Source organism: Oncorhynchus keta, chromosome 17 (assembly GCF_023373465.1).
Source record: "Oncorhynchus keta strain PuntledgeMale-10-30-2019 chromosome 17, Oket_V2, whole genome shotgun sequence".
Lineage (NCBI taxonomy): Eukaryota > Metazoa > Chordata > Actinopteri > Salmoniformes > Salmonidae > Oncorhynchus > Oncorhynchus keta.
Window position 1 is genome coordinate 19414947 of NC_068437.1, and position 19889 is coordinate 19434835.

Sequence of the window (19889 nt, forward strand, 5' to 3'; positions counted from 1 at the left end):
TCAAATCCAACTGATGGTTTTACGGTACATTTTTCATTTGTAACATTATATTTGTCCTTTTAAGTGTTCTGGACTCTCTTTCTCTGTCAAACACACACGCTAGTGCAGACACGCATATGCACACGCACGCGCACACACTTTCAGATGTATCTTGAGGTTGTTTTTTTGTAAATTATAATATTCCTGTTCGTCAAAAGCCCCTTAAACTGTCATAACATCATTCCTAACGTTTTGCAATCCATTTTAAAACCAAAGAAAGCTGTATATTTTGTTAACGAGGAAGACGTGGTTTCCTATTCCCACATTGCCGTGTTGACATCCGGTTCCCCAGAGAAGTAAAAGTCATGCTGAATCTACAGGCAGACATTGTGAGTGAATGTTCAGGACTCAGGGGGACCACCAATGGTCGGGGACAACCGACAGACATGCCCCTGGGGGACCAGTGAAAAACATGTTTGTTTAGTTAAATTAATTCCTTTCAGGTCACTTTCCTTAGAGTTTGTCTCAGCCTGACCTGGAAACGGGGGAAGCACTATAACGTTATCACCCCCTCCCATACTTTTGGAAAAACCCACACAAGTAAAAGGAGCAGGCGTAATACAGTGTTCTTACCGTGTAACAACACTCTATTCTCTATCGGTTATAAATAATGTAGAACCTACAGTGTAACCACAATACATTTTCCTTCATATGATCTTCTCATACCAAAGAGGGTACAGAGCTGTCCCACAAGATGCATTTGTCAAGGATGTGAAGGCCCTTGTTCAACATCACTACCAGAACCAGTGGAGTGTAGACCACTATACCAGAACCTGGACCGTGTTGGGAGCACTGGCACTCACTAACTCTTTTGCTTGTTAGGTATCCTACAACTTTGTGTTCTGGATGGCTGCTCAAACTTGGAAGTGGCACAAGACCATTCATATATATATATAGCCATCAAGTAAGTGACAACGGGGACAATATATGACCTACCTTATGACAACATGGACACCCAGCCTGACTGGAGTTGAGGGTGGGCGCAGTGATGTAGGTAGGGATGCTCGTGGCGGGAGACAGGGTGGCCAGCGCGCCAGTCCCGGCCTGCTGCTCTCCACAGGTGACCTGCAGGATCTCTTGGATCTGGGTCAGCTCCTGTCTTAACACCTGTTTCTGGTGAAAGCTGAACGCCGGATGATTGGATGCCATGGTGAAGAGGAGAAGGAACTGCTCCCCCGTTCGTCCATCGTTGAGCTGCAGGCCATAGTTGTTGATGACGCTGTCGATGTGCGTGAGCGTTCGGAAGAGAACACCCGCCGCATCTCGGTTGTCCGAGTTGAGAAGTGCGAGGGAGATGAGCAGCTTGCTCCTCACGACGTCGTCGGTGATGTTGGTAAGGTTCGAGAGGTCAGCAGGGTTGTTGGCTTTGATCTCGGCGTCCCTGAGGGAGTGATAGTCCTTGCGGGCTAAGTCTTCCAAGCATGTCCCGAGGAAGCGGAGTTCGATTGGAACACAGAGGTCCAAAAGCCCACAAAGGAACTCGGCTCTCTGGGCCGAGTTCAATATCGAGAACCAGTGGTAGACCCCTTCCCTTTGAACGGAACACCGATTTTCAACCATTTTAACACCGAGTCACAAATTTAAAATATGTATTATGTTGCTGATAGTAATTAAGCCTAAAAATAATAAAATGGCAAGACTAAAATGAGTCAGCCAAAACTCCATCTAGGCCTACTATAACAAACTTGAAACAAAAGAGTGCAGCAATTCGGGTGCCGGAACAGTTACTTTGTGAACGTGCACCTGGCGCTGGTTATTCCTTTGACAAAAATCGTATTCAATGTATCCAGGACTTCTTGAGTTTTCGGAAACATAAATTGGGCCTACCGCACGCCCGCTTCATTTGTTTACAGGCCAGTCGCAACATTGTTGAAAGATGCATCCAAAACGTTGTTCAGGTGAAAGTCTATAAAGAAAAGCATGAGTCTGGGTTTACTGTACTGCGAGGCTCAGCGTAGTGCCAACTCTCCAGTCATCCAGGTTCTCTGCCAGCCCCCGGAGGTCCACACATCAATTGATTATGGAACAGAGCATGCACATTCCTCCATGAAGTAGATTGAAATGAAAAATACCATATAAGTATTACACAGAGAGATACTTTACTTCCAGTGTCAGAGGCGCCACTCTCTGATTTCCCTCTGTAAAACAATACTTTTCGATGGGAATCCGCATGGCATTCGTTGAACTTCTGAGAGCGTCGGCTCATAAACAAGACCAGACAATAAACTGTATGTATGAACTGCAGCCAGCTACCTTAGTGTTAAAGTTTAAACGTAAACTATTTAGTTAAATCCTATTGGTCGTAAGCATAACAAGTGGCGCATCCAGATTTGTTCCAGAGAAATAACGACAAGGATTATCTTTTCGTTAAACAGTCCGTAGCTTTTTCGAAATGCAATTCAAGGAATACGCCCACTCCCTTCTATTCTGTCATAACCCTGAAATCGAGAAAAACAGCTGTGTGATCCATTATCCCAAACTCTGCCAGATAAGCCCATTAACTGAAAAATATCCACTTCGATTGGGTGAACATCTTGTCAGTAATCCCAGCTAATGGTGTGATTGGTCAGAAAAGTATCCGCACTTTCACATCTTATTCATATGCGCTCATACATACAACTCTCCGATTTGGTCAACGAGGTACTGTACTTTTTAAAGAGAAAGTCACCCTCTTAAGCCTAGGATCCGAGGAAGTGTACTGTTTTAAATAAATATGCATATGGCATCTTTTGTCATCAAATATATTTTCAAACTAATATTAGTCAAAGACGAGCAGCAGAAAAGAGAGAGCAGAACAGTGATGAAGTTTGGGAACTTCTGGAATTTCCATTTCCATAGCGTCCCTCTGGATGTGTGCATTGTTTGGTGCATGGCCTTTATTTTACAGTAGATCTGTATTCTAGCTTGTTCTGACTATGGTGTAATAAAAAATAAAAAAAATAGAAATACACTACATGACCGAAAGTATGTGGAAACTTTCTCGTTGAATATCATTACTAAATCACGGGCATTAATATGTAGTTAGTTCTCCTTTTGCAGCTATAACAGCCTCCACTCTTCTGGGAAGGCTTTTCATGACATCAGTGGTTTCCAAACTTTTATAGTCCCGTACCCCTTCAAACATTTAACCTCCAGCTGCATACCCCCTCTAGCATCAGGGTCAGCACACTCTCAAATGTTGTTTTTTTCCATCCTTGTAAGCCTGCCACACACACACACACATACACTATGAGTGTGAGTTTTTGTCCCAACCCGGCTCGTGGGAAGTGACAAAGAGCTCTTATAGGACCAGGACACAAATAATAATATAATGATAATCAATATTTTTTCTCTTTATTTAGCCATCTTACATATTAAACCTTATTTGTTCATCAAAAATGGTGAATAACTCACCACAGGTTAATAAGAAGGGTGTGCTTGAAAGGATGCATATAACTCTGCAATGTTGGGTTGTATTGGAGAGAGTCTCAGTCTTAGTTTTCATGCTAGTGAGGGCCGAGAGTCCACTCTCACACTATCCAGAAATCTGGCAGTGGCTTCTGATTAAATTAAATTGTCACAGAACCGCTTGTTGCAATTTCGATGAGGCTCTCTTGTTCAGATATAAGTGGACTGGAGGCAGAGCATTAAAGGGAAAAATAATCCAGTTGTTTGTGTCATCCGTTTTGGGAAAGTACCTGCGTAATTGTGCACCGAGAGTTCACAGGGCATTGCTTGACAAAGTTAACCATTTTCACTGTAGTGTCCAAAATGTCTTTCAAGCTGTCTTTCAAGCTGCAGTGTTCCCAAGTGGTGTCGGGAGCAACTGCTTGCACGCACATTACCACTCCACTATGTCTCCCTGTCATGGCTTTTGCTCCATCAGTACATACCAACACATCTTGACTGTCCAGTATTTTTTAAATATCCTCTCATGTTGTCCTGATTTGTCCTGACACCAGTAGCTGTGCCAGGCCCCTCCACGTCTGTTGACTCATCCAGCTGTAACGCATATAATTCACTGGCTTGTAGGCAAAGCAGTAATTGTTTCAAAACATCTGCCATGTCACTGAGGAGTCATGAAACAGTGTTGTTTGATGAAGACATTGTCTGTATAGTTTTTTTTTCCTTTTCCCCCAGCATTGTCCCAGCCATATCCTCAGCAGCAGGAAGAATTAAGTCCTCCACAATAGTATGGGACTTGACTGTCCTAGCCACTTGGTAGCTCATCACATAAGATGCTTCTAGACCCTTCTTATTAATGGTATCTGTTGCTTTTATACACGTCTTACTACTCGAAAGTCACTTTTTTCTCGCTCCAAAAACTCCTGTGGCATATTTTTTCAAATGGTCATTTTTAGTTTCTAAATGTCCGCGATAAAAATGTACTGTTTGAAAATGTGAAAAAAAAGTGTGAATTTCTTTTAATGTAAAAAGAAAAATATTTTTAAATGTGAATCACATTTTTATTTGGCATATCCCCAACAGCATTGTGCATGCCTCTGGGGGTACCCCAGTTTGGGAACACCTGCACTACATGATGGAACATTGCTATGGGGACTTGCTTCCATTCAGCCATAAGAGCATTATTGAGGTCGGGCACTGATGTTGGGCAATTAGGCCTGGTTCGCAGTCAGCGTTCCAATTCATCCCAAAGGTGTTTGATGGGGTTGAGATCAAGGCTCTGTGCAGGCTAGTCTAGTTCTTCCACACTGATCTCGACAAACAATTTCTGTATGAACCTCGCTTTCCCCAAACTGCTGTCACGAAGTTGGAAGCACACAGTCGTCTAGTATGTCATTGTATGCTGTAGCGTTAAGATTTCCCTTCACTGGAACTAAGGGGCCTAGCCCAAACAATAAAAACAGCCCCAGACCATTATTCCTCCTCCACCAAACTTTCCAGTTGGCAATATGCATCGGGGCAGGTAGCGTTCTCCTTGCATCCGCCAAACCCAGATTCGTCAGTGGGATTGCCAGATGGTTAAGCGTGATTCATCACTCAAGAGAACGCATTTCCACTGCTCCAGAGTCCAATGGCGGTGAGCTTACACCACTCTAGCCAATGCTTGGCATTGCTCGTGGTGATCTTAGGCTTGTGTGCAGCTGCTCTGCCATGAAAACCCATTTCATTAAGTTCTTGTGCTGACATTGCTTCCAGAGGCAGTTTGAACTCGGTAGTGAGTGTTGCAACCAAGGACAAATTATTTCTATGCGCTACACACTTCAGCACTCAGCGGTTCCGTTCTGTGAGGTTGAGTGGCCTACTACTTCGCGGCAGAACCATTGTTGCTCCTAGACGTTTCCACTTCACAATAACAGCACTTACAGTTGACCGCGGAAGCTCTAGCACGGCAGAAATTTGACGAACTGACTAGTTGGAAAGGTGGTATCCTATGACAGTGGCGCGTTGAAAGTCACTGAGCTCTTCATTAAGGCCATTTGTTTGCCAACGTTTGTCTATGGAGATTGCATGGCTGTGAGCTCGATTTTGTACACCTGTCAGCAACGGGTGTGGCTGAAATAGCAGAATCCCTCATTTGAAGGGATGTCCACATACTTTTGTATTAATAGTATATATTATTGCAAACATATGTTTAATATGTGTATTGCATTCATATATTGTTGAAATATGCACTTGTTTGAGTGTTCTCTAATGGAATTTCTTTCCTTGACCTCATAGTAGATTGACATTTATTCTTTATTATTCTGTCCTGGAGGCAGGACTGACCCACTGGACAAAAACTGATTGAATCAACATTGTTTCCACGTCATTTTAACCTCCCAAAAATCAATATGATGATGTTAAATCAACATTGAAAACTAGTTGGATTTACACCAGTCATCATTGTAAGGGCATTTTGTATTTTTTTCACCTAACTTTCCAATGGCATTGTGAAATGTTTTGTTGATTTTACTTCAAACTCACAATTATTGAAAACTCAACACAATGTAAATCAAAACTAAAAGTGGAACAGTTGACACTACAGGTGCATCGAAGCTGGGACTGAGAGACTGAAAAACAGCTTCTATCTCCTTGTAATCAGACTGTTAAATAGATACCACTATCCAGCTTCAACCCGGTACTCAACCCTGCACCTTAGAAACTACTACCATATTTGCATAGTCATTGAACACTTTAATAATATGTACTTACTGTTTTGCCCACTTCATACGTATATACTGTATCCTAGAAAAGACTCATCCTATATATCTACTACTGTACAGACATGTTCTATTAATGTACTGTCCACACCATCATATAAATAAAAAGTGTATTCAGACCCCTTGAATTTTTCCACATTTTGTTACATTAAAGCCTTATTCCAAAATTTATTAAATAGTTTTTCCCCCTCATCAATCTACACACAATACCCCATAATGACAAACAAATATTGGTATAAAATGTATAAATGTATGAATGGAAAATTTATTTAAAAAAAACAGAAATATCACATTTACATAAGTATTCAGACTCTTTACTCAGTACTTTGTTGAAGCACCTTTGGCAGCCTCAAGTATTCTTGGGTATGAACGTACAAGATTGGCAGACCTGTATTTGGGGAGTTTCTCCCATTCTTCTCTGCAGATCCTCTCACGCTCTGTCAAGTTGGACGAGGAGTGTCCCTGCACAGCTATTTTCATCCAAAGATGTTCGATTGGGTTCAGCTCTGGCTGGGCCACTCAAGGATATTCAGAGACTTGTCCCGAAGCAACTACTGCATTGTCATGGCTGTGCGCTTAGGGTTGTTGTCCTGTTGGAAGGTGAACCTTTGCCCCAGTCTGAGGTCCTGAGCGCTCTGGAGCAGGTTTTCATAAAGGATCTCTCTGTACTTTGCATTGTTCATCTTTCCCTCGATCCTGACTAGTCTCCCAGTCCCTGCCGCTGAAAAACATCCCCACAGGATGATGCTGCCACCAGCAGGAATTCACCATAGGGATGGTGCCAGGTTTCCGCCAGACGTGACCCTTGGCATTCAGGCCAAAGAGTTCAATATTGGTTTCATCAGACCAGAGAATCTTGTTTCTCAAGGTCTGAGAGTCCTTTCGGTGCCTTCTGGCAAACTCCATAGGGGCTGTCATATGAATTTCCAAAGGGGCTGTCATATGAATTTTACTGAGGAGTGGCTTCCGTCTGGCCACTCTACCATAAAGGCCTGATTGGTGGAGTGCTGCAGAGATGGTTGTCCTTCTGGCAGGTTCACCCATCTCAACAGAAGAACTCTAGAGCGACCATTGGGTTATTGGTCACCTCCCTGACCAAGGCCCTTCTCCCCCGATTGCTCAGTTCGGCCGGCCGGCCAGCTCTAGAATGAGTTTTGGTGGTTCCAAACTTCTTCCATTTAAGAACGATGGAGGGCACTGTGTTCTTGGGGACCTTCAATGCTGCAGAAATGTTTTGGTACCATTCCCCAGATCTGTGCCTCGACACAATCCTGTCTCTGAGCTCTACGGACAATTCCTTGGTTTTTGCTCTTACATGCACTGTCAACTGTGGGGTCTTATATAGACAGGTGTGTGTGCCTTTCCAAATCATGTCTGATCAACTGAATTTAACACAGGTGGACTCCAATCAAGTTGTAGAAACATCTCAAGGATGATCAATGGAAACAGGATGCACCTGAGCTCAATTTCGAGTCTCATAGCAAAGGGTCTGAATACTTATATAAATAAATTATTTCTGTATTTAAACAAAACAACATTTGCAAACATTTTTAAAAACTTGTTTTTGCTTTGTCATTATGGTATATTGTGTGTAGATTGATGAGGAAAACATGTATTTAAGTAGGGCTGTAAAATAACCAAATGTGGAAAAAGGGTCTGAATACTTTCAGAATGCACTGTATATTTATATTCAGGAGTCTGACATTGCTTGCTTTAATATTTATATATTTCTTAATTCCTTCGCCTACTTTTTATTTTGGGGATTTGCGCGTATTGTTATTACTGCAATGTTGGAGCTCGGAACGTAAGCATTTTGCGACAACTGTGATAACATCTGCAAAATATGTGTATGCAACCTATAAAATTTGATTTGAACTTTCTGTGTCCAGTCTGTGCCCAGTTGGGTGCGATTCCCCCTTAATTAGGCCAGCTGCAAAGTCTAAATTGGCTATATTGTAAAAATTCATTAATACTAAAATGTGCTTTTTGGTCTTAATTTAAGGTTAGGATTAGGCATTAGGGTTAGCATTGTGGTTAAGGTTAGGGTTATGGTTCTATTTAAAATCAGATTTGAGGACTTTGTGTCTGTGCCAGCTAGTGACCACTCTGCAGAGCTGCCTCCAGAACAAGATTCACAATGAAAAACCCTAACCTGCAACCTCATACAGGCTGTAATCATAAACATTGAGTGCTATTTGCATATGGTCATCTTGAATTTCACCTAATGAGAATTTCATGTTTTCTGAGCTTGTTGTAAGGCCTTTTTACCTCTTATACATGACCTTGCACTTCCCATAAATAACCAGTAGATGTCCACATTAGTTCATGCTTTGATGCACTGTAGTACCAATAGCCTGATTTGGCAGCACACACACACACAATCTCTGGTTAAAACCTCTTAAGGATCAAAAGATTTTGACTAAAATGACAGACCCAAATCTAGCCTCTAGCTCAGGACCTGAAGCAAGGATATGAATATTGTTCATACCATTTGAAAGGAAACACTTTGACGTTTGTGGAAATGTTAATTTAAGAAAATATAGCACATTAGATCTGATAAAAGATAATACAAAGGAAAAACAATTGTGCCATCATATTTGAAATGCAAAAGAAAGGCTGCAATGTATTATTCCAGCCCAGGCGCAATTGAGATTTTGGCCACTAGATGGCATGCAGTGTATGTGCAATGTTTGAGACTGCTCCAACGAACCATTGCATTTATGTTCAAAATTTTGTATCAAGACTGCCCAAATGTGCCTAATTGGTTTATTAATAACTTTTCAAGTTCATAACTGTGCACTCTCCTCAAACAATAGCATGGTATTATTTCACTGTAATAGCTACTGTAAATTGGACAGTGCAGTTAGGATTAACAAGAATTTAAGCTTTCTGCCAATATCATATATGTTTATGTCCTGGGAAATGTTCTTGTTACTTGTTACCTCATGCTAATCACATTAGCCTACGTCAGCTCAACCGCCCCGCGGGTGACCCAGCGACCCTGTAGAGCAGTGGTTCCCAAACTTTTTATAGTCCCGTACCCCTTCAAGCATTCAACCTCCAGCTGCATACAGGGTCAGCGCACTCTCAAATGTTGTTTATTGCCATCATTGTAAGCCTGCCACACACACACACTATACGATACATTTATTAAACATAAGAATGAGTGTGAGTTTTTGTCCCAACCCTGCTCGTGGGAAGTGACAAAGAGCTCTTCTAGGACCAGGGCACAAATAATAATATTATAATAATCAATACTTTTTCTCTTTATTTAGCCATCTTACATATAAAACAATATTTGTTCATCTAAAATTGTGAATAACTCACCACAGGTTAATGAGAAGGGTATGCTTGAAAGGATGCATATAACTCTGTAATGTTTGATTGTATTGGAGAGAGCCTCAGTCTTAAATAATTTTCCACACACAGTCTGTGCCTGTATTTGGTTTTCATGCTAGTGAGGGCCGAGAATCCACTCTCACATAGGTACGTGGTTGCAAAGGGCATCAGTGTCTTAACAGCGCAATTTGCAAAGGCAGGATACTCTGAGAACAGCCCAATCCAGACATCTGGCAGTGGATTCTGATTAAATTCAATTTTCACAGAACCGCTTGTTGTAATTTCGATGAGGCTCGCTTGTTCAGATATCGGTAAGTGGACTGGAGGCAGGGCATGAAAGGGATAACTACTCCAGTTGTTTGTGTCATCCGTTTTGTGAAAGTACTTGCATAATTGCGCACCCAACTCACTCAGGTGCTTCGCTATATCACATTTGACATTGTCCGTAAGCTTGAGTTCATTTGCACACAATAAATCATACATTGATGGAAAGACCAGTGTGTTGTCCTTGTTCATGTAAGTAAAGAAAGTTTTCTTTAAGTAAAGAAAATTTTAAGCTAGTCTCTCAATTTAAAAAAAATGTGTCAATACTTTGCCCCTTGATAACCAGCGTACTTCTGTAGGTTGTAAAAGCTTAACATTTTCGCTGCACATATCATTGCATAGTGCAGAAAATACATGAGAGTTCACAGGCATTGCTTGAACAAAGTTAACCATTTTGTTTAGTGTCCAAAACGACTATCAAGCTGCCAGGCATTCCTTTGGCAGCAAGAGCCTCTTGGTGGATGCTGCAGTGTACCCAAATGGTGTCGGGAGCAACTGCTTGCACGCATGTTACCACTCCCCTATGTCTCCCTGTCATGGTTTTTGTACTGTCAGTACAGATACCAACACATCTTGACCAACAAAGTCCATTTGATGTCACAAAGCTTTCCAGTACTTAAAAAATATCCTCTCTTGTTGTCCTGATTTCCAGTGGTTTGCAGAAGAGGATGTCTTCCCTAATTGACCCCCCGTAAACGTAATGGACAAATACCAGGAGCTGTTCCAGGCCCACCACATCTGTTGACTCATCCAGCTGTAATGCAGATTTTTTTTAAATTTTATTTCACCTTTATTTAACCAGGTAGGCTAGTTGAGAACAAGTTCTCATTTACAACTGTGACCTGGCCAAGATAAAGCATAACAGTGTGAACAGACAACAACATAGAGTTACACATGGAGTAACCAATAAACAAGTCAATAACAAAGTAGGAAAAAAAATGAAAAAAAGAGTCTTTATACATTGTGTGCAAAAGGCATAAGGAGGGTAGGCGAATAATTACAATTTAATTTGATAAATGATCAGATGGTCATGTGCAGGTAGAGATACTGGTGTGCAAAAGAGCAGAAAAGTAAATAAATAAAAACAGTATGGGGATGAGGTAGGTAAATTGGGTGGGCTATTTACCAAAGGACTATGTACAACTGCAGCGATCGGTTAGCTGCTCAGATAGCAGATGTTTAAAGTTGGTGAGGGAGATAAAAGTCTCCAACTTCAGCGACATTTGCAATTCGTTCCAGTCACAGGCAGCAGAGAACTGGAAGGAAGGCGGCCAAATGAGGTGTTGGCTTTAGGGATGATCAGTGAGATACACCTGCTGGAGCGCGTGCTACAGGATAAGGCGAAGCTTTACCTAGCATGGACTTGTAGATGACCTGGAGCCATTGGGTCTGGCGACGAATATGTAGCGAGGGCCAGCCAACTAGAGCATACAGGTCGCAGTGGTGGGTGGTATAAGATGCTTTAGTAACAAAACGGATGGCACTGTGATAAACTGCATCCAGTTTGCTGAGTGGAGTATTGGAAGCTATTTTGTAGATGACATCGCCGAAGTCGAGGATCGGTAGGATAGTCAGTTTTACTAGGGTAAGTTTGGCGGCGTGAGTGAAGGAGGCTATGTTGCGAAATAAAAAGCCGATTCTAGATTTGATTTTGGATTGGAGATGTTTGATATGAGTCTGGAAGGAGAGTTTACAGTCTAGCCAGACACCTAGGTACTTATAGATGTCCACATATTCTAGGTCGGAACCATCCAGGGTGTGGATGCTAGTCGGGCGTGCGGGTGCAGGCAGCGAACGGTTGAAAAGCATGCATTTGGTTTTACTAGTGTTTAAGAGCAGTTGGAGGCCACGGAAGGAGTATTGTATGACATTGAAGCTCGTTTGGAGGTTAGATAGCACAGTGTCCAAGGAAGGACCAGAAGTATACAGAATGGTGTCGTCTGTGTAGAGGTGGATCAGGGAATCGCCCGCAGCAAGAGCAACATCATTGATATATACAGAGTAAAGAGTCGCCCCGAGAATTGAACCCTGTGGCACCCCCATAGAGACTGCCAGAGGACCGGACAACATGCCCTCCGATTTGAAACACTGAACTCTGTCTGCAAAGTAGTTGGTGAACCAGGCAAGGCAGTCATTAGAAAAACCGAGGCTACTGAGTTTGCCGATAAGAATATGGTGATTGACAGAGTCGAAAACCTTGGCCAGGTCGATGAAGACGGCTGCACAGTACTGTCTTTTATCGAGGGCGGTTATGATATCGTTTAGTACCTTGAGTGTGGCTGAGGTGCACCCGTGACCAACTCAGAAACAAGATTGCACAGCGGAGAAGGTACGGTGGGATTCGAGATGGTCAGTGATCTGTTTGTTGACTTGGCTTTCGAAGACCTTAGATAGGCAGGGCAGGATGGATATAGGTCTGTAACAGTTTGGGTCCAGGGTGTCTCCCCCTTTGAAGAGGGGGATAACAGCGGCAGATTTCCAGTCCTTATGAAAGAGACGTTGAACAGGCTAGTAATAGGGGTTGCGACAATGGCGGCGGATAGTTTCAGAAATAGAGGGTCCAGATTGTCAACCCAGCTGATTTGTAGGGGTCCAGGTTTTGCAGCTCTTTCAGAACATCTTCTATCTGGATTTGGGTAAAGGAGAAGCTGGGGAGGCTTGGGCGAGTAGCTGCGGGGGGGGCGGAGCTGTTGGCCGAGGTTGGAGTAGCCAGGAGCAAGGCATGGCCAGCCGTTGAGAAATGCTTGTTGAAGTTTTCGATTATCATGGATTTATCGGTGGTGACCGTGTTACCTTGCAGTGGGCAGCTGGGATGAGGTGCTCTTGTTCTCCATGGACTTTACAGTGTCCCAGAACATTTTGGAGTTAGAGCTTCAGGATGCAAATTTCTGCTTGAAAAAGCTGGCCTTTGCTTTCCTGACTGACTGCGTGTATTGGTTCCTGACTTTCCTGAACAGTTGCATATCGCGGGGACTATTCGATGCTAATGCAGAACGCCACAGGATGTTTTTATGCTGGTCGAGGGCAGTCAGGTCTGGAGTGAACCAGGGGCTATATCTGTTCTTAGTTCTGCATTTTTTTAACAGAGCATGCTTATCTAAGATGGTGAGGAAGTTACTTTTAAAGAATGACCGGGCATCCTCAACTGACAGGATGAGGTCAATATCCTTCCAGGATACCCGGGCCAGGTAGATTAGAAAGCCCTGCTTGCAGAAGTGTTTTAGGGAGCGTTTGGCAGTGATTAGGGGTGGTCATTTGACTGCGGACCCGTAGTGGATACAGGCAATGAGGCAGTGATCGCTGAGATCCTGATTGAAGACAGCAGAGGTGTATTTGGAGGGCCAGTTGGTCAGGATAACGTCTATGAGGGTGCCCTTGTTTACAGATTTAGGGTTGTACCTGGTGGGTTCCTTGATGATTTGTGTGAGATTGAGGGCATCTAGCTTAGATTGTAGGACTGCTGGGGTGTTAAGCATATTCCAGTTTAGGTCAACTAACAGAACAAACTCTGAAGCTAGATGGAGGGCGATCAATTCAGAAATCGTGTCCAGGGCACAGCTGGGAGCTGAGGGCGGTCGGTAGCAGGCGGTAACAGTGAGAGACTTATTTCTGGAGAGATTCATTTTTAAAATTAGAAGTTCGAACTGTTTGGGTATGGACCTGGAAAGTATGACATTACTTTGCAGGCTACCTCTGCAGTAGACTGCAACTCCGCCCCCTTTGGCAGTTCTATCTTGACAGAAAATGTTATAGTTGGGTATGGAAATCTCCAAATTTTTGGTGGCCTTCCTAAGCCAGGATTCAGACACAGCAAGGACATCAGGGTTGGCAGAGTGTGCTAAAGCAGTGAGTAAAACAAACGCATATAATTCACTGGCTTGTATGCAAAGCAGTAATTGTTTCAAAACATCTCCTGCCATGTCACTGATGCATCGTGAAACAGTGTTGTTTGATGAAGGCAGTATCTGTATAGTTTTTTTGGCCTTTTCCCCCAGCATTGTCCCAGCCATATCTGCGGCAGCAGGAAGAATTAAGTCCTCCACAATAGTATGGGGCTTGCCTGTCCTAGCCACTCGGTTGCTCGCCGTGTAAGACTCTTCTAGCCCCTTATTATTAATGGTATATGTTGCTTTAATACATGCCTTACTACTCTTAATTATCGCCCCAAAAACAATTTTTCAAATTGGCATATTTTGTTTCGAAATGTCTGCACAAGAGTGAAGGTTTCTTTGAGTTGTGAGATATTGTGAGGTACTTTTGCACTTATAACGCACTGTGGCTGAGGAAAGGCACTACACCCAATTTAAGTGAACCCCAAATCAATGTAGTTCTCATCATATTTGCGCTTCTTCGATGGTCCAAGTCCCTGTCTGTTGTTCTGTGCTTTCCCAGGTAAGGGGGTAGTAGCTCTTTCGGCTGCATCAGATTCACAACTGTCAGTGTCCATGCTAACTGGGCAAACAACAAATGTACAATTACTAATGCTAGCATTGGATGTGGTCGTGGAAGCACTACAAACTTGTGTCATCGACAGGTGCAGGTGTATTACTGCTGGTAGTGTCTCTTACTTTTTTAACCATTTATCAATTTTCGAGCAAATCCCTCCGAAACTTTCATTACGCACACCTGGTCCCCATTTCCCTGATTGTAATTGTATAAATGTTCCCTTTGGTTCACCATTGGGCTGTCGATTAGTGTTCCAATGTCAATTGGTTGTGTGAGTACCTGTGCTTGTTTTGACTTTCGTGCTGCTTGTATTGCGCAGATGATTACAGGTACCGGTCTCAGCCCGGTGTATTCGAGGTACTCCTCGCTCTTTTGTTTGGTTTTCAACCCTGTGTTTTGTATACATGTTTGGTCAAATATGGATTTGATGTAGATTTTTCTTCTGTTCACTCACTTTGCATTTTGTTAATTGATAAATACAAACAATTAACATGTCTATTTTTGAAAGCATTCTTAATTTACAGCATATATATATATATATATATACAGTGCCATGCGAAAGTATTCGGCCCCCTTGAACTTTGCGACCTTTTGCCACATTTCAGGCTTCAAACATAAAGATATAAAACTTTATTTTTTGTGAAGAATCAAAAACAAGTGGGACACAATAATGAAGTGGAACGACATTTATTGGATATTTCAAACTTTTTTAACAAATCAAAAACTGAAAAATTGGGCGTGCAAAATTATTCAGCCCCCTTAAGTTAATACTTTGTAGCGCCACCTTTTGCTGCGATTACAGCTGTAAGTCGCTTGGGGTATGTCTCTATCAGTTTTGCACACCGAGAGACTGAAATGTTTTCCCATTCCTCCTTGCAAAACAGCTCGAGCTCAGTGAGGTTGGATGGAGAGCATTTGTGAACAGCAGTTTTCAGTTCTTTCCACATATTCTCGATTGGATTCAGGTCTGGACTTTGACTTGGCCATTCTAACACCTGGATATGTTTATTTTTGAACCATTCCATTGTAGATTTTGCTTTATGTTTTGGATCATTGTCTTGTTGGAAGACAAATCTCCGTCCCAGTCTCAGGTCTTTTGCAGACTCCATCAGGTTTTCTTCCAGAATGGTCCTGTATTTGGCTCCATCCATCTTCCCATCAATTTTAACCATCTTCCCTGTCCCTGCTGAAGAAAAGCAGGCCCAAACCATGATGCTGCCACCACCATGTTTGACAGTGGGGATGGTGTGTTCAGGGTGATGAGCTGTGTTGCTTTTACGCCAAACATAACGTTTTGCATTTTTGCCAAAAAGTTCAATTTTGGTTTCATCTGACCAGAGCACCTTCTTCCACATGTTTGGTGTGTCTCCCAGGTGGCTTGTGGCAAACTTTAAACAACACTTTTTATGGATATCTTTAAGAAATGGCTTTCTTCTTGCCACTCTTCCATAAAGGCCAGATTTGTGCAATATATGACTGATTGTTGTCCTATGGACAGTCTCCCACCTCAGCTGTAGATCTCTGCAGTTCATCCAGAGTGATCATGGGCCTCTTGGCTGCATCTCTGATCAGTCTTCTCCTTGTATGAGCTGAAAGTTTAGAGGGACGGCCAGGTCTTTGAAGATTTGCAGTGGTCTGATACTCCTTCCATTTCAATATTATCGCTTGCACAGTGCTCCTTGGGATGTTTAAAGCTTGGGAAATCTTTTTGTATCCAAATCCGGCTTTAAACTTCTTCACAACAGTATCTCGGACCTGCCTGGTGTGTTCCTTGTTCTTCATGATGCTCTCTGCGCTTTTAACGGACCTCTGAGACTATCACAGTGCAGGTGCATTTATACGGAGACTTGATTACACACAGGTGGATTGTATTGATCATCATTAGTCATTTAGGTCAACATTGGATCATTCAGAGATCCTCACTGAACTTCTGGAGAGAGTTTGCTGCACTGAAAGTAAAGGGGCTGAATAATTTTGCACGGCCAATTTTTCAGTTTTTGATTTGTTAAAAAAGTTTGAAATATCCAATAAATGTCGTTCCACTTCATGATTGTGTCCCACTTGTTGTTGATTCTTCACCAAAAAATACAGTTTTATATCTTTATGTTTGAAGCCTGAAATGTGGCAAAAGGTCTCAAAGTTCAAGGGGGCCAAATACTTTCGCAAGGCACTGTATATATATATATATATATGAGAGAGAGACGACTGGGGCAGCTCTAGCAGGGCAGACATTTTATGAAATTTGATGACCTGACTAGTTGGAAATGTGGCATCCTATGACATTGCCACATTGAAAGTCACTGAGCTTTTCAGTGAGGTCATTCTACTTACCATGTTTGTTTATGGAGATTACATGGCTGGGTGCTCGATTTTATACACCTGTCAGCAAACGGTGTGGCTGAAATAGCAGAATACACTAATTTGAAGGGGTGTTTACATACTTTTGTATATATGCTGTATATACTTGATTTTTTTTACTCAGTTGGGCTCTCAACTTACAGCTGCAAGTTAGAATAGTACACTTTTAGAAAAAAAGTGCTATCTTGAACCTAAAAGGGTTCTTTGGCTGTCCCCATAGGAGAAACATTTGAAGAATCCTTTTTGGTTCCAGGTAGAACCCTTTTGGGTTCCACGTAGAACCCTTTCCTATGGGGACAGCAGAACAACCCTTCTGAAACAATTTTTTGTAAGAGTGTAGAGTACACAAGGTGCAATTTCAATTAGACCATGTCAGCAAAGATTTTTAGATTGGTAAATTAGTCTAGTGGCCAACTATCTAAATTTAGTAATCATGGTCGAATTACCGGCCGGAGGGCCCCTGTTGATTTTGTTAGTCAGTCTCAGTCAGATATCACATTATAAACTGCAAACATTTCACCACCCTATGGCAAAATGTGTAAAATTGTGTGAAATTTGCTGTGAAACTGAATTTTCCTCTCCACTCCATGGAAAAATAAGTAGAATTGCATAAAATGTGTTATAAAATAGAAAATCTTCTCTCATGGCAGAATGTGTAGAATTGATGCAAACTTGCTTTAAACTGCAACATTTTCTCTACGCCCCATGGCAAAATGTGTAGAATTGCACAAAATGTAAAAATTCTCTCTGCTGTCAAGAGGGGGGTTGCTGAAATGTTTTGCTCGCAATGGGGTGGGGTGGGGGGTGGTGTCAGTCCTCTCAGTCTATTTATTCCCAGCTCAGCTCAGTCTGATCTCATCCCAGGTAATTGACTGGATAAACACATCGCCAACATGCCAGCTGAGTGTGTGATAGGGAGAGACATGGCGATTGGATAAGCGGGAGGGCGGAGTCAGCGAAACACTGGGCGCAACTAAAGAGAGAGTAAAGGAGGACAATGTGTAAAGCGATTCTCCTTCACTGTGTCACAGAGATGTTTAACTCAGCATCCTCTCTCTCTATATCTTTCAATGAAGTCCCAACTTTGGATGTTAATATATCATGTCCTGACATTAAACGTAGGTTCAAAATGGGGATTTAAGAAGACCTGTTTTCTCATTTAAGTATCGTATGTCAATGTTATTCATCTGATGTCATATCAAACCAATGTCCATATATTATTAATACTATGTGGGCTTACTGAAGGTGATACACATAGATTTTTATTTGTCACACGCTTCATAAACAACAGGTAGAGTAACAGTGAAGTGCCTACGGGTCCCAACAATGCAGAGAGAAGAAAAACAGAAATAATAGAAAGATAATGACACAAGGAATAAATCAAATCAAATTGTATTGGTCACAAACCAGTGTTTAGCAGATGTTATTACGGGTTGTAGCTGTCACGACTTCCGCCGAAGTCGGTTCCTCTCCTTGTTCGGTTGGCGGTCGACGTCACCGGATTTCTAGCCATCACCGATCCACCTTTCATTTTTCCATTTGTCTTGTCTTGTTTTGCTACACACCTGGTTTTAATTCCCTCAGTATTAGACGTGTATATAACCCTCTGTTCCCCCCCATGTCTGTGTGTGGAATTGTTTGTTTCGTGTATTGGCACGCTAGACTGGTTTGCGCTGGGTTATGTCAACCCATATTGTGTTTAGTGTTCTTAGTGCCGTGTGTTTTGTTCGCCCAAATAAAAGGCTCCTTTGCCTACCCAACTTCTGCTCTCCTGACTCCCTTACAGCCAGTTACACATACCTAACAGCAGCAAAATGCTTGTGCTTCTAGCTCCGACAGCGCAGTAATATCTAACAGTTTCGCAACATAAACCCAAAATACACGTAAATCTAAGTAAGGAATGGATTAAGAATATATATACATATATGTCAGAGCAGTATTGGACTAAGATACAGTGGCGTAGTATAGAATACAGTATATACATATGAGATTTGTGATGCAATATTTACACACAATTAAAGTGACTAAGATACCGTAGAATAGTATAGTGTGCAGTTTACACATATGAGATGAGTAATGCAAGATGCGGAGACATTATTAAAGTGGCATGTTGCTTGGCCACGCAGTCATAGGTGACAAGGGAGTACAGGAGGGGCTGAGCACGCACCCTTGTGGGGCCCCTGTGTTGAGGATCAGCAAAGGGGTGTTGTTTCCTACCTTAACCACCTGAGGGTGACCCATCAGGAAGTCCAGGACCCAGTTGCACAGGGCAGGGTACAGACCCAGGGCCTTGAGTTTGGAGGGTACTATGTTGTTGAATGAACAGCATTCTTACATAGGTATGCCTCTTGCCTAGATGGGACAGGACAGTGTGCAGGCAATGACATCGTCTGTGGATCTATTGGGGCGATAAGCAAATTGAAGTGGTTCTAGGCTGGCAGGTAAGGTGGAGGTGATATGATCCTTGACAAGTCTCTCAAAGCAATTCATGATGACAGGTGAGGGCTATTATGAGTAATGATAACTTGGCTATATATATATATATATATATTTATTTTTTAACCTTTATTTAACTAGGCAAGTCAGTTAAGAACCAATTGCCTTGTTCAGGGACAGAACGACAGATTTTTACCTTGTCAGCTCGGGGATTCGATCTTGCAACCTTTCGGTTACTGGTCCAACACTAACCACTAGGCTACCTGCCGCCCCATACATCGGGTACAAGTACTGAGTCTGTGCAGGGGTATGAGGTAATTTAGGTAGATACAGTATGTACATATAGGCAAGGGTAAAGGATATATAATAAGCAGTAGCAGCAGCATATGTGATGAGTCTAAGGAGTTCCCACAAGGGAAGGGAAAAGGTGAGAGGAGGAGAGTGCATAGATGCGAGACGGAATGCAACAAACAAAGGGATAATGCTGTTATGCAGCTGCTATGAAAGTGAACTGTGTTTGCATGTGATCAGGGGTGTATTCATTCTGCCGATTCTGTTGAAAACCATTTCATAAACGAAACGGTGATAAACATACCTGAATTTGTCCAGTAGAAACTCTTCTTTGCAACTGTAGAACTAATGATTACACCCTAAATCAGCTAGATGCAGGCAAGAGTGTGAAAGGCGGTATTGAATGTGTCAATGTCTGTCTCATTGACTACTCAAATTTCTCTCGACCTGTGCACTTACGTAATAAACTTTAATTTGTAGGCTAGGTTGTAGCAACCTCGTGATGGGTATAGG

At 42.3% G+C, this 19889-nt stretch overlaps 1 protein-coding gene across 1 annotated transcript in view; it reads right to left on the bottom strand.

Moving 5' to 3' along the window:
• Nucleotides 1–2497, bottom strand: part of zcchc14 (zinc finger, CCHC domain containing 14) — a 35511-nt gene extending 33014 nt beyond the window's left edge. Inside the window, exon 1 of the mRNA XM_052465651.1 lies at nucleotides 976–2497. Within this exon, the coding sequence (XP_052321611.1) occupies nucleotides 976–1599 (624 nt within the window). The 5' untranslated portion in view covers nucleotides 1600–2497. The remainder of the gene's footprint in view (nucleotides 1–975) is intronic.
• Nucleotides 2498–19889: the final 17392 nt, after the last annotated feature.